The sequence below is a fragment of the Bombus impatiens genome, unplaced genomic scaffold (assembly GCF_000188095.3).
Source record: "Bombus impatiens unplaced genomic scaffold, BIMP_2.2 scf_0121, whole genome shotgun sequence".
Classification (NCBI taxonomy): Eukaryota; Metazoa; Arthropoda; class Insecta; order Hymenoptera; family Apidae; genus Bombus; species Bombus impatiens.
In genome coordinates, this window is record NT_176540.1 from 210107 (window position 1) to 223301 (window position 13195).

The window sequence follows — 13195 nt, forward strand, 5'->3', positions numbered from 1 at the left end:
GGAATTATCAGACAAAATTCAATCAAAATAGCACATGTGAATGTGAAAAAGATATCCAGGATGTAAACCACATCTTATAGAGATACTCACTTTATGCAATCAACCGAAATTAAATGATTGGGAAATAAAAAGAATCAAGATTCATTTCTCCACAAAAGATTGGACCTCTCCTGCAATTTCTAAACACAAACATCATTAAAAATTAAGATATTGATCGTATAAATACAACTATGGATTTGAGGTACATATAGCAAAATATCGGTAACTAAAGAATGACAGTGTTTAGATAATCACACACAAACAAAAGCCACAACAAAGATACATGCAGTTACACACAAACAAAATCACACATTGTTCTCACAATAAAAAAAACAATATTAAAATGACGAAATATAAACAAAATTATACGGTTAAAACAACGTCAAGACAGATTAAGCTAAAATTAACGTAGAATAAACTACCAGTAAAACAAAACAAATGTGCAATTTAAAAATCTCTAAGTTAGGTTATATTTGTATCTACTTGTACGTAGTAAGCAATGCAGACTGAATAAATTGTGATACTAGCATGAGTATAAATTGTTAATTATTCTTGCTACATATTACATTAACACATGTTAGTAAAAACGGGGAAACTGTAGAGATGCTAACTATCCTAGGATCTCGATGATTTTTGGATATGTTATAAAGCATTTTGCAGGACATTTTGAATAATATTTTCTTATACAATTAAGAGGTAGACTCGCTTAGTTTGCGAAATATTCGTCAAAAATTGTTCTTATTACTACAGTGAATTTTTCCCATAGTTGCGCGTTTGTGATCGTGTATGCGCCAGTATTGATCACGATCGTATATACAGGCATGGAAACTTTAACGAAAGAGATATAGCTCTTAGTGGTCGGACGATGTTGGTTGTCTTGTCTGCAATAAGGCGCATCGATCTATTTCGATCTACCATGTTTTACAATTATAATTGTAAAACATACATTATAATCATAAGTATTTGATAAAAATATATTTCAATTCAATATGCCGTGTTTATGCATTATGTCGAGGTACAGAACCTTGTCTGTGGTTTATAATTCCTTTTATCCATTAGTGTTCTTGTATCTCTTATAAATTATTGGAATATATATTGTATATTATGATGAGATATTGAGTTTTAAAAGATTTTTTTAATAATACATATCGAATTCTTGATACTAGTTACAGATATACTAATAGAGAGGTTAGTTTATACTAGTCTATACGTCTATATAGTTGGAAACGAAAGCAAACTCTTTGTGTTTAATGGCATGGTACAGTAGAAAATGATATTTTTTAACTCAGTGATCGTTCTTTATGAATTCAGACAATGCGACAGTTACTGAGAGGCTGCCTCACAAATTGTAGTTGAACATTTGGTTCGAAATGTAAACTTACTGCGGATATCACTACAGTCGTCAACGCTAAAACGAATCCTTTATTCTCTGAACATGTTTCGATACTATCAACGAGCAACTCCAGCACATGTGCACAGTGAAACTTTCAGGAAAGAAAAGCTTCTCTTCAAAAGGGAAAGATCACATATGTCTATAAACTAATTTATTTTTATTGCTTTCGCGAATGTACTTCATACTAACGTAATTGGAGCATGAATTTGTCATTTAAAATTCTTTTTTACATTTACTTAACACTAGGTTAACTTACACTAACTTAACACAGGTTACTTAACACTAAGTCGCCAAATCTAAAATATTGAAAAATATTTGAAGAGGCCATTTGAAACTCCCTGCTTTTACACTATACTTGCGTGCCATCTGGTCGACCACGTCCACATCAAACTTTGTTTTATTATAAAAAGTGATGGTTTCTGGAACACGTTTATAATTGTCTTCTACTTATACATCTGTATGTTTGGTGCTTACAATGAGAACTTTTACGTTAGGTTTACTTTTATACACAGTAAGTGTACAGTTTTCTAATTTATATAAATGTGAGGAAAACAAAGTCATTTTGTGCGTTTTTCCTTTGAGCATCGAGTTTCAAAATCAATCGAACGATCTAAAATATATTTTGTTTGGCCTCCAACTGATAACCAAAACTTAATGCCAAATTTATGAAGTTTATTCAGCATATATTGCGTAAACATGTATCGGGTTCCCGTTAAAAATAATTAATTCATTGAGGTATTTTTATGTAGATTATAACAAGGCTGGTTACTACTTATAAATATGTCTTATATTTCGAATATCAGCGCGAATTTATGTGAATAGATTTCTGTAATCCGTCGGAAACTTCTAACGATCTCGCTTCATTTGTGCCCCAGACATATATAAATTAGAAAATTACATACATTTGGGATTATCCAGTTTTTTTTAAAAACTCGATAGGTCTCGGTTCCAGTGCAATATTGCATTATGTGTCTCTCAATTATCAATTTAAAAGGTCTAGTTAGACATCCTACCCCTAGATCAGCAATTTCAATTTCACCCATTACATTTTGGGATGAGCTTGGAATGCTCGTCCTTTCATCCTCGGAGTCAGAACTAGGAAGAATACCATCATTTCCTTGTTATGACGTACTTTTAAGAAGTTTTCGTCTTCATTATTCGAAGATCCTTCTTCACTCACAAAGCTTTTCGTCTGTAACGTATAATATCAAAACATTACGAGCTCAAAATATGCGGTTCGTTAAAAATAATTAAAAATATTATGAGGTTCAGTGTCTAACAAAAAAAATTGTTTTATTTTAAGAACGAAATGATAGCACATATACAATAAGAAAATAATAATTAACATAAATTGTAACTAACAATAATTACTTATCAAACATACATACTTATTTAATAATGGGTACATCCCCCTTTATTTTCTATTACTTCTATTGTACGATTTAATATCGATTTATATAGTTTCTGGATATAATTTTGACTTAACGTATCCCCCATTCGCGCACAATTGCATTTTTTAATTTCTAGCGGGACTCAACAACAAACTTTGCAACGGTTTCTGTACCGTGACTTGCTACACAAAGACCCTATCCTATGGAAGGGCGACAGCAGCGCTATGGTTAGCGTAATCGGTTACGAACATTCCAGACCCAGGTTCGAATTCCGGCACTCATAGTCCTGTTTTTCACGATTTGTAGAAGAGAAGAAAGGGGAGGTCCTGATGGTTGGAAGAACATTCCCCCAACCCAGATAAAGATAAAAATCTTATACGCCAACGGTACCTATCATAACCTTATATACTTCAAATTTTTGTACGTGTCATACTGCTTTCCATTCGCGTATACGCCGTGAATAATTTTTGCCCAGCAATTTTCAATAATAGGGTTCAATAATAGGGTTCAATAGATATATTATTTTCATTAAAATATGATTGGACCAATTTTGATGTGTGTACAGATGCATTACCTTGTTAGAAGATGTAATCAGATCCAGAAATGCGTTCTATATGATTATTTATTTGTTCTTTGATTAAATTAATGTATCGAACGCTATTCATTCTCCCATTGATGAACTTGTCAACACTGGCCCAAATCATCACGCTGCCTCCTCCCATTTGTCATCGAATTACTAACGTTGTCTCTTTTCTTTTTGCTAGTGATAACTGTTGCTGTTTTAGTTCAAAAATTTGCTTTTTTTACTATACGTTGCTTTTTTTTTATTATACGTTACAAACGAAAAACATTAAACGTACCATTGAGAAATTGAAGATAGCACACCTGGACTATCTTTTTGATCAGGAGCGTATCTCTTTATCTTCAGTGTATTCCAGAACTGTCTACAATAACTGAAACTTTTACAAACAAAGCAAACATATAAGGATTGTTTATGAAATTTGACGGGTTTCGTAGAGATAGATATACTACATACAAATTTCAAAAATTAAAAAGCTTACGAAAAAATAATTATGTGTATAAATTCTTTGGATGAAATGATTAATTTACGATGCAAAATGGTTAAAATTAATGCTATGGTTTTTGGGGTATTTCATATCGAAGTTTGAAATTCGTCTATTTGGCGGGCCCTGTGGACCTAGTGCTAATTTCAAGGTTATATTGTAGTTACCCGTCTTTATTGTCTTTTACCCGTTTTTATTGGTTAGCATGAAATTAAATGGCGACATGTAATCAAGACTGCTAAAGTAGCAAATGTTAATATATGATACGTAGTGTACGTCACACGATGATACGAAGTGACTTGAACGGGGCAACTTATGAAAAGCAACCAGTCACATTACTGCCTTCCACAGTTGTGTACCTAACTTTGGATTTGGAAGGACTGCATGAAATCTGCGTGGCATTGATGCGATTAAGGGTAAACAAATGTGAAACTCAGCCGATATTTCAGACTATATTTTATAATTTGTCGTAGTGATTGCATTTTCTTTATAAAATAACCTCTTGATAATTCACGTTTAACATAGTCTCACAAACGTTCAATTAGGTTCTGAAATGAGTAATTAACCTGTTTATTTGATTACATTAGCATCGAGACCACATGACAGTGCTCGTGTTTTTTAACTTTTGTGAGGAAACTTGTGTTTCGTTTCTTGTGTTTGTATATTGTGTATTGTGTATGTATATTGTAATTGTTTATCGAAGTATGAAACGTTAACTCCATATGTTATTTTTAATTCTAATTTGTGTAGCTTGGGATAGTAATATACAGTAATTCTCAAACGATCGTCCTATTACTTAAGGGGGTGTCCTGAATTAGAATGTTCTAAAACAGCGTCTTTTTGTGATTTTTTTTTTTTTTTTTAGAAGGGAAAGGAAGAAATGAAGTTATTGAATTTTGAGGTATGGTTTTGTATATACTTAACGAATGAGAATATATTTAGTCGAGAATTTAATTCTCGACTAAAACAAAAAACCAAAAGAGGCATAAATTATTATATATTTTTCTTCTCGATGAACTGAAAATAGTGTGAAATTAAAAATTTTGGCTGGTTTAAAGAAAAAATGTGTTTTATAAAAAGAAAAAATAAACTTTAAGGTGCTACAATAATTATTTAAATAAACTTTTTGACGAACTTTTTTAGTTCATCGAGAAGAAAAATATATAATAATTTATGCCTCTTTTGCTTTTTTGTTTCAGTCAAGGATTATGAGGTGGATCTTTCCCACCGATTAAAAACTGCAGCTCATGAAACAGGTTTAGAAATCTGTTATAATTCTTTTTTACTTTAACAAATTTTTTTGTATTCGTTAAATATATGCATGTCGGAGATGGAAGGACAGCGGGATTTCTCGTCCGGAATGTTGAGAAAAACCTCAATACCCTAGTCTAGACTTTTACTATAGCTGCACTTAAATAATAAAAATAAGAAACAGTTCTAATGTTCCAATCTGGCTTTATGACGATGGGTTCGGGTTCAAGGTGACATAGTGAGTTACTAGACGTAGCCACGATCACGGGAGGGACGTGCACCTGACAGTGGTATGAAAAGATTATATGACTTTCCTTAAAAACTAAGATTGACCCGAGAAGTGGGGACAGGAGTATATAAGGGCAGTTTCTTTTGGATTAAGGGAGAGTTAGTTTATTAATTAGTCGTTGGACGAATTTGCTGATTGGGTTATCGAGAAGTTACCCGAATCGAGTATTACGTTGATACTTGTCCTCCCGTGGACCATGGTTATCGAACCTGAATTCGTTGTCACCATCATCCTATCGTCGTTACTCATAGCCTCTTGTAGTGTCCACATTCGTACTGATAAATATTAGCTACATTCGCGACGGTAAAGTAAGTAAAGTTTCATAGAACGCCCCAAAATGCCAACCTGACTCCGACATAGAAAACCGTACCTCAAAATTCAATAACTTCATTTCTTTCCCTTCTAAAAAAGAAATCACAAAAAAACGCTGTTTTAGAACATTCTAATTCAGGACACTCTCTTAATCGTTGTCATTAAGTGTATTTGAAATACAAAGATACCATATTGCACCCTAAAAATTAAGTCAATCTTGAAATCTCTTACCCTTGCCGAAAGATTATTAAAATTATGCAAATTATTACGGTATCTAATAACATCTCAACATTTCTAAAAAATAACATTTGTTGCAGCTGTGTTATAGCTGTGCTCATTTGGCATTCACAGGCAATTACTGTCATAAAAAGTATTTTGCAAACAACTCTCGGCCGGTAAGGTCAATTTGTATTCACTTGACAGAAGCTACAACGCGAACGATCTCCGCTGATAAACTCGAGAACACAGTTAAAGGTAAGCGGCGGAAACTGTAGACAGAAACATTAAAAGCAAGTGATACAATTATACTCCATACTTTGTCTGATTTTCAGGTACAAGTATTTGCAACAGACTGAGATATAACAACATTAAATGCTATACATCCGGTGAATCCCCCAAAATGTAACATAATTTACTCAAAATATTCTTTAATACAACCATTATATAGAGTTATTTTAACTAATAATTGTATTTTCTAGCTGATATTTGTGAGCAGTATATTTCCTAGCGCATACGTGAGTGATTTATTTTCATGTGAATTAATTCTAATCTACGTATATGCTAAATAGGAAGCATGTATATATTTATTTGATGCATATTGATAAGTTTTTTGTTACATATAAACTATGAATAAAACAGATGATAATAAGATAAATGATAAATAGAAACAGAATAGTTAGAGCTGAGTATTCAAGGGATCGCTAGCAAAGCAGCATTTGTCTCTTTCCCTTGAGTTTGATCGGTGCACTCTCTTACGTTTGAGGTTCAATCCACGTACGTATTCTCAAAGTCTCCGCATTTTCGCTAATATTCGATTTTTCCGTTATTTCTAATCTTCTACACCATAAGATATAAGATTCACGTATATGTTATAGGTTTTCCAATATCTGATAGTTTTATTTGCCATTTGTGTACATGTCAAATAGAGAATTGTTTAGAATAGGATACAACTCATCAATTTGGATGATACCGAAACATTTTGTCAAAACAAACATTCTGGACAACTTTTTACTACATCTACATACACCTGTCACTCGACGTTAGTTTTCAAGGTATACAGATATTTATGTTTAATATGTTTTATTTAACAATTAATTTTACTAGTTTTTCTTTGTAAACAATTTCTCAGTAAATAAAGGTATATATCTGACACTTTCGACTAATTGAAGGTCGGTATCAAGTGCGGCATTCTATGCATCAATCAGTTTATGGAATATTATTTTGTGCCATCCGCTATTAATACAGCCCAACCAATAAGCCATTAATCAATTTCTTTTTCATATTTGTATAATATTAAAAATAGTTATCTCTGTCACTAGTGAGTTCTGTTTAATTCGGTCTATATGAAAGTGTGGTCGCTTGTTCCAGCAGAAAGTGTGATCGTAACTTAGATGTAATTGAATTTTTTTGCCAAATCCTTGGAATCCAAGGCCAAACATTATTCGAATCTATGATGTTTACTTTCTGCGGAATAATTACCATAAAAGAATATTTATGTGTTGGAGAAAAGTAAATCGACATTGTAACAGCCAGATATCAGTAAATAGCTACAATAAACAAATAAATTAATAAATATATCTTCCAAATTAAATTAGCATAAAAGATGTAACAAGCCCGGGTGAAGGTTTACGTATCATTATGGTCGAGATTACTGAATGCTTAGTAGTTTCCATATGGATGCTGTCTAACGAGTTTCTTTGATACACTTAATGCTTTGTGTAACAGTTAATTCCAGATAGTTATAGATCTAATTTCCATTACTTATCAGCTATAGTACATTTTTACTTATCAGGGTCATGATTTTTTTCTCTCAGAGGAAGAGGATCAATTTTGCAGGAACAATTTTTTGAAGAACTAAATATAAGCTGCATGGAAATCGTCTCAATATATTTTTCTTATATATAACCTGTAGATATTAAGTTAAAAACGCGCTAACATCATCCAAATGTGCATATTAATTACACATTTGTATCTTAATACTTTATAAGTCTAAGAAATTCTAACCTTTCTAGAACCAATGACATTATGCGCGAGAATTTAGCAGCTTTTCAAACATTTTTTTTTTTATTTATTTATTTGAATTTTACAATTTATCCAGTAGGACATGCTTCTCAAACATAGCAGTATATGTTGTTACGCATTTGAAAAGGATTTATTGTGTGCTATGGTCAATGGGAAAACTCGCGAAGTTGCCCCTAGTGGCCACTTGCAGAAGTTTGTGAAAGATAATTGGTAAACTGTTATATCTTAATGTTACAGTTCGATAAAGAAGATCGGAGACGTATAAAATGGATGTCAGCCGCAATATTCTCAGAGGAGTCCGATCAGAAGTGGCCAGATCAATATTATCCATTCTTTTAAACCTATCGCTATACGTCATATATTCGATTGTTAATTATTCCTCGAAGAATCTTCCTTCCGAATCACTCTTGCCATCTTACGATTTCATAATCGTAGGCGGTGGTTCTGCAGGTACGTTTTTTCATGATGTCGATAGAAAATTACATCATAAACGAAATGAAAATATGAGAAAGAAGCGCGTATCTGTGTGTTTTCACGCGAGCAGGAGCGCTTTATTATCCATATAATAAAGTAACACACAAATCTAACAATATACACATCTTGATTACCCATTACACCCTTCTTTTAGCCGCTCTATCTGTTGTGCAGTACATTTAATGCCGTTGTGCGTTGTTGTATATATTAACAAGGAAATTTTAACTTCACCTTTCCTGCATATAAACGTAATTTAAGTTTATTTTGTAATATGTTATAAATATATATTACATTATAAATATCGTATAAATTATACATTATTGCAACATATTTTAGGATTATCACGAAATCCATTTTGTGGTATGAACTAAATACTTTTCCTTTTTCGATGATTTGATATTAAACCACAAATTTTTGAAATAAAAGTATTTCTAATATTTGAGTAGATTGATGTTTTCTTACTTATGTTCTATAATGTTCTGCCAATTTATTGATTATAGGAGCCGTGGTAGCGAGTCGGTTGTCCGAGATAGAAGACTGGAACGTACTCCTCTTGGAAGCAGGTGGCGATGGAAGCATTATATATGATATTCCTGTTACTGCCCCCAATCTACAGCTCACCGAGATCGACTGGAAATACACGACGGAACCAAATCCAAATTATTGCAGAGGTAAATAATATCTAATAACTCTAATGTATGCATAACTTTACATCCTAATAAATATTAATATCAGAATTATCCAATACGTTTATATGAGTGAAGGAAAATTTTCGTTTTCAATATTAATAGAAGCATACATATATCTGTAGCAAGATTAACACAGATTTTTGCTTAAATAGTTAAATAATTGTATGGATCTATTTAGTTTAACTAATATTATTTGAATTATACTGATACTATATATAGAATATTTAGGTACATTTACGTAGTTCTAACGTTAACTCACAAACGTTAACCGGCAAATGATCTTATCGTCGAACGCGAAGAGATATAAACGCAAATCAATCACCAACCAACATTAATAATCGATTACTTATTATTCGCATCGTCTTGTATGTTTTATCGCAAATTCTGCCTACAGCGATGGAGGGGGGTCGCTGCCGGTGGCCACGTGGCAAAGCGATCGGAGGCAGCGGCACGATAAATTACATGCTCTATGTTCGTGGTAACAAAAAAGATTACGACATCTGGGAACAACTGGGCAATCCGGGATGGTCATACAAGGACGTTCTGAGTTATTTCAAAAAATCGGAAGACAATCGGAATCAGAACTACAGCAAGACTCCGTATCATTCGACGGGAGGTTACCAAACTGTCGATGAACCACCTTGGCGGAGTTCAATGGGCATGGCGTTCCTTCAAGCAGGACGAGAAATGGGTTACGAGAATAGAGACCTTAATGGAGAACGGCAGACTGGCTTTATGTTTCCTCAGGGGACCATTAGACATGGCAGTAGGTGTTCCACGGGGAAGGCCTTCCTGCGGCCGGCTAGCGCGCGTAAGAATTTACACGTCGCTATGCACGCACATGTTACGAAAATTTTAATAGATCCGTCGTCAAAGAGGGCTTACGGTGTAGAGTTCTTTAGATACGGAAGGACGTTACGCGTCCATGCCAGCAAGGAGGTGATAGTTTCCGCAGGATCTATCAGCAGCCCTCAATTGCTGATGCTGTCTGGAATAGGACCTGGAGAACACTTAAAGGAACACGGGATACCATTGGTTCGGAATTTAAGTGTGGGTCTTAATCTTCAAGATCACATATTTGCGGGAGGCGTTTACTTCTTGCTGGATGAAGAAGTATCGTTGCCAGAGAGCAATTTGTATGATATTCGATACTTGCTAGAATATGCCTTATTCGGAACCGGCCCATTAACTCTCTTAGGAGGACTCCAAGGACTAGCTTTTATCAATACCAAATACGCGAATGCCTCGGACGATTTCCCAGACATACAAGTGCATTTTGGGGTATTGAGTCAGAACACCGACGGCGGCTCAGTTTTTAAAACTATTCAGGGTTTGTCCACAGAATTCTTCGATACTGTGTATGGGAGTGTAATCGGTAAAAACATGTGGGTGGGGCTTCCTACGCTTATAAGACCGAAAAGCAAAGGTGTTATCAAGCTTCGAAGCAACAATCCCTTCCATTATCCACTAATTTATCCCAACTACTTCGAAAACCCGGAAGATGTGGCGACATTGGTAGAGGGAATTAAGTTTATACTCGAGATGAGTAAAACTGCATCATTTAGACGTTATGGAAGCACATTTATACCGGTACCATTTCCTGGCTGCAAGAATATTCCTATGTATACCGATCCATATTGGGAGTGCATGATCAGATTCTATGGCTCGACTCTATATCATCCAGTGGGTACTTGCAAGATGGGGCCTAATTCGGATCCAACGGCTGTAGTAGACCCTCGGCTTCGAGTTCACGGAGTCACCGGGCTTCGAGTCATAGACGGCTCGATTATGCCAAACATAGTCAGTGGTAATACCAATGCTCCGATTATCATGATCGCAGAGAAGGGTGCCGATATGATAAAAGAGGAATGGTTGATGAAATAGGATACAGAGTTCTTGTAAATTGACTTAAAGCGGCTGCTACTGTTTATTACATAGTGGACACTTGTAATTATAAATTCAATGTAAATGCCCATTCTATATTACGTTACGAACTTAGCAAGGAACAAATACTTCAAGAAGAAGGAGCTGTACGATTTCACCTGTTACATACTTTTATGTGTTCTGGTTCATTTCTTACATTGCCGTTGGAATTCAGAACTTAAGCGTAGTATCTGTTACATCGGACAACCCTCTACCTAGACTAGGCCATTGTAACGTCAATTCACATCAGAGACCAGGCCACACACCGCGGACAGGATGGCACCCAGATGTCTGCACATCCTTGGCGCGCACCCTCAATAGTCTTAAGTACCCACCAGGGCTCTTGGAATTTTCATAGTTAAGGTCCTTCTGACCAAGCGAGTATTTCTTGTCTTAGATTTCCTTTACGTTTATTGTCTACCACGTGTTAGCATAGAAAGTTGGTTGGTCCACCAACTGTCTTATTATCCAATCGGAGATGGTGTCTACTGCCCTCACTTCCTTAACCAAAATTGTCATCAACAAATCCGATAGTCCCGTGTCCTTAAACACACCCAGCCCTAGCCTTCCTCAGACACAGTATCGTCAGTAAAGTCACTTATTCTGTATCCTCAGAATAGTCAACATATCTTTACCCTTATAACAGTCGCGTACCTAACGTATAATTGTAACTAAGTCTTACATAACGTGGTTGGAGTGAATTATGATTTATTTTAATTCAGTGTGTATTACATTGTGGTTACTGAATTCATAATAAAGTTTAATTAAAATAAAATTAATAGTTGTGTTACGACTCAGCTATATTATTTCATCAACCAACCCTTAAGTTTACGTGACACCATACACCGCGGGCCAGACGGACACCAGATGTCCGCTCATCCTTGCTGCGTACTCTCAACAGTCTTAAGGACCCATCATAAATCCCATTAATTTGCTAGCTAAGGTCCTTCAGACCCAACAAATATCTTTTTTCCAAATCATTTCTAAAGACTATTGTCTACTACGGCTTGACAAGGGTAGGGTCCACTAACATACTAAATTCAATTATAAGAGCCTTGCTCTGGCGTGCACATCTATCTTATCTTCGTGCGACAAGTTGTTATCTACGATTTATACCTACTCAACAGTGTAACTTAAGTGTTGGAAATATATAACTCATAATTCTGTGAATCACAGTGTTATACTAACTGAATCACCCCTATTATCTTAACCGAAATCAGGGGATCGATTAACTCGTGGTGTCGATTACTATAATCGTAACGGGAATTTACGACTCTCGTTAACGTCTCTCCTTGCGACTGGTCGAAAATACAGTATCATTGACAGATTGCCTATGAAATATCGTTGAACCATAAACCATGTTGCAGGGAAGCTTAAGTGCCGATAGGCCAAAAGGGTCTGGAAATTTCAATGGATCGAACGACCTATCAATGTGTCGTTGATCCTTTGGTCGATTAGTTAGGCGGAAAAAAGGCCTATGTGACCATGGCCGCGGAACATGTACGTGGTGGAGCTATGAGAAAAGACAAAGGGAGAAAGACGAATTAACAGGCAGTCGTTAGTTGAGAAGGAGTGTCGTCAGGGTTGTCGAGGAGGATGGCGCTCGCCTAAGAGAATGCAGGAGAAACACATCGTGATAAATACTATCAAAAAGCACATGTTGGTTCAATATTTAGTTTTAAGGACGTCGAAGACGCATTAGAAGCATTTAGTGGTGATAAAAGTGAAAATGTCGATCGATGATTCGAATCGTTCGAAGAATTTGCAGACACATGCATGTGGCCAGAAGCACAGAAGGTAATTTATGCGAGGAAACTATTGAAAGGATCAGCAAGTGTTACGACCGTTCGCGGAGAGACGCGGTCGCGAGGAAAACGCGTCAGCGAGAGGCGTAAATTCTCGCTACGATTCGTTGAATCGACGCCGCGAAGTAGTCGTTCCCCTGTTTCGGTTAAGATAACAGAGGTGGTTAAATGAATATGACACAGTAGTAAGTTATATTTCACCGTTTATTCCACTAACTTGTAACGTAGGTAGTTACACTGGTGCGTATGTATGAGATGAATGAGTGACTGATCTACGGGTGTGTATACCCGGTGGAAGGATGTTGACCGTTCGAAGGATGTAAA

The 13195-nt window shown here is 35.4% G+C and overlaps 2 protein-coding genes and 1 long non-coding RNA gene across 4 annotated transcripts; 2 read left to right on the forward strand and 1 right to left on the reverse strand.

Annotated features, from left to right (window-relative positions):
* Positions 1 to 4171: 4171 nt before the first annotated feature.
* On the forward strand, positions 4172 to 6577 carry LOC112212172. Its single transcript, XM_033318823.1, has 4 exons — positions 4172 to 4303; positions 6057 to 6213; positions 6291 to 6360; positions 6438 to 6577. Exons 1-4 carry the CDS (start codon positions 4172 to 4174, stop codon positions 6439 to 6441), a joined length of 363 nt encoding a protein of 120 aa, XP_033174714.1. The 3' UTR covers positions 6442 to 6577.
* Positions 6578 to 6631: 54 nt separating this feature from the next.
* LOC100745285 (glucose dehydrogenase [FAD, quinone]-like) lies at positions 6632 to 11035 on the forward strand. Of its 2 annotated transcripts, XM_012381068.3 has the most exons (5): positions 6632 to 6732; positions 6834 to 7010; positions 8218 to 8430; positions 8955 to 9125; positions 9538 to 11035. In XM_012381068.3, the coding sequence occupies exons 3-5, from the start codon at positions 8247 to 8249 to the stop codon at positions 11025 to 11027; spliced, it is 1845 nt and encodes a 614-aa protein (XP_012236491.1). In that variant the 5' UTR covers positions 6632 to 6732; positions 6834 to 7010; positions 8218 to 8246; the 3' UTR covers positions 11028 to 11035. The 2 variants fall into 2 exon arrangements, with proteins under 2 accessions (XP_012236491.1, XP_003486606.1); XM_003486558.4 differs by lacking the exon at positions 6834 to 7010 and having other exon boundaries at positions 6651 to 6732.
* Positions 8353 to 9039, reverse strand: LOC117151230. The gene is made up of 2 exons (XR_004460994.1): positions 8917 to 9039; positions 8353 to 8690 (listed from the first exon to the last, which is right to left on the reverse strand). It is a non-coding gene; the product is annotated as an uncharacterized LOC117151230 (long non-coding RNA).
* Positions 11036 to 13195: the final 2160 nt, after the last annotated feature.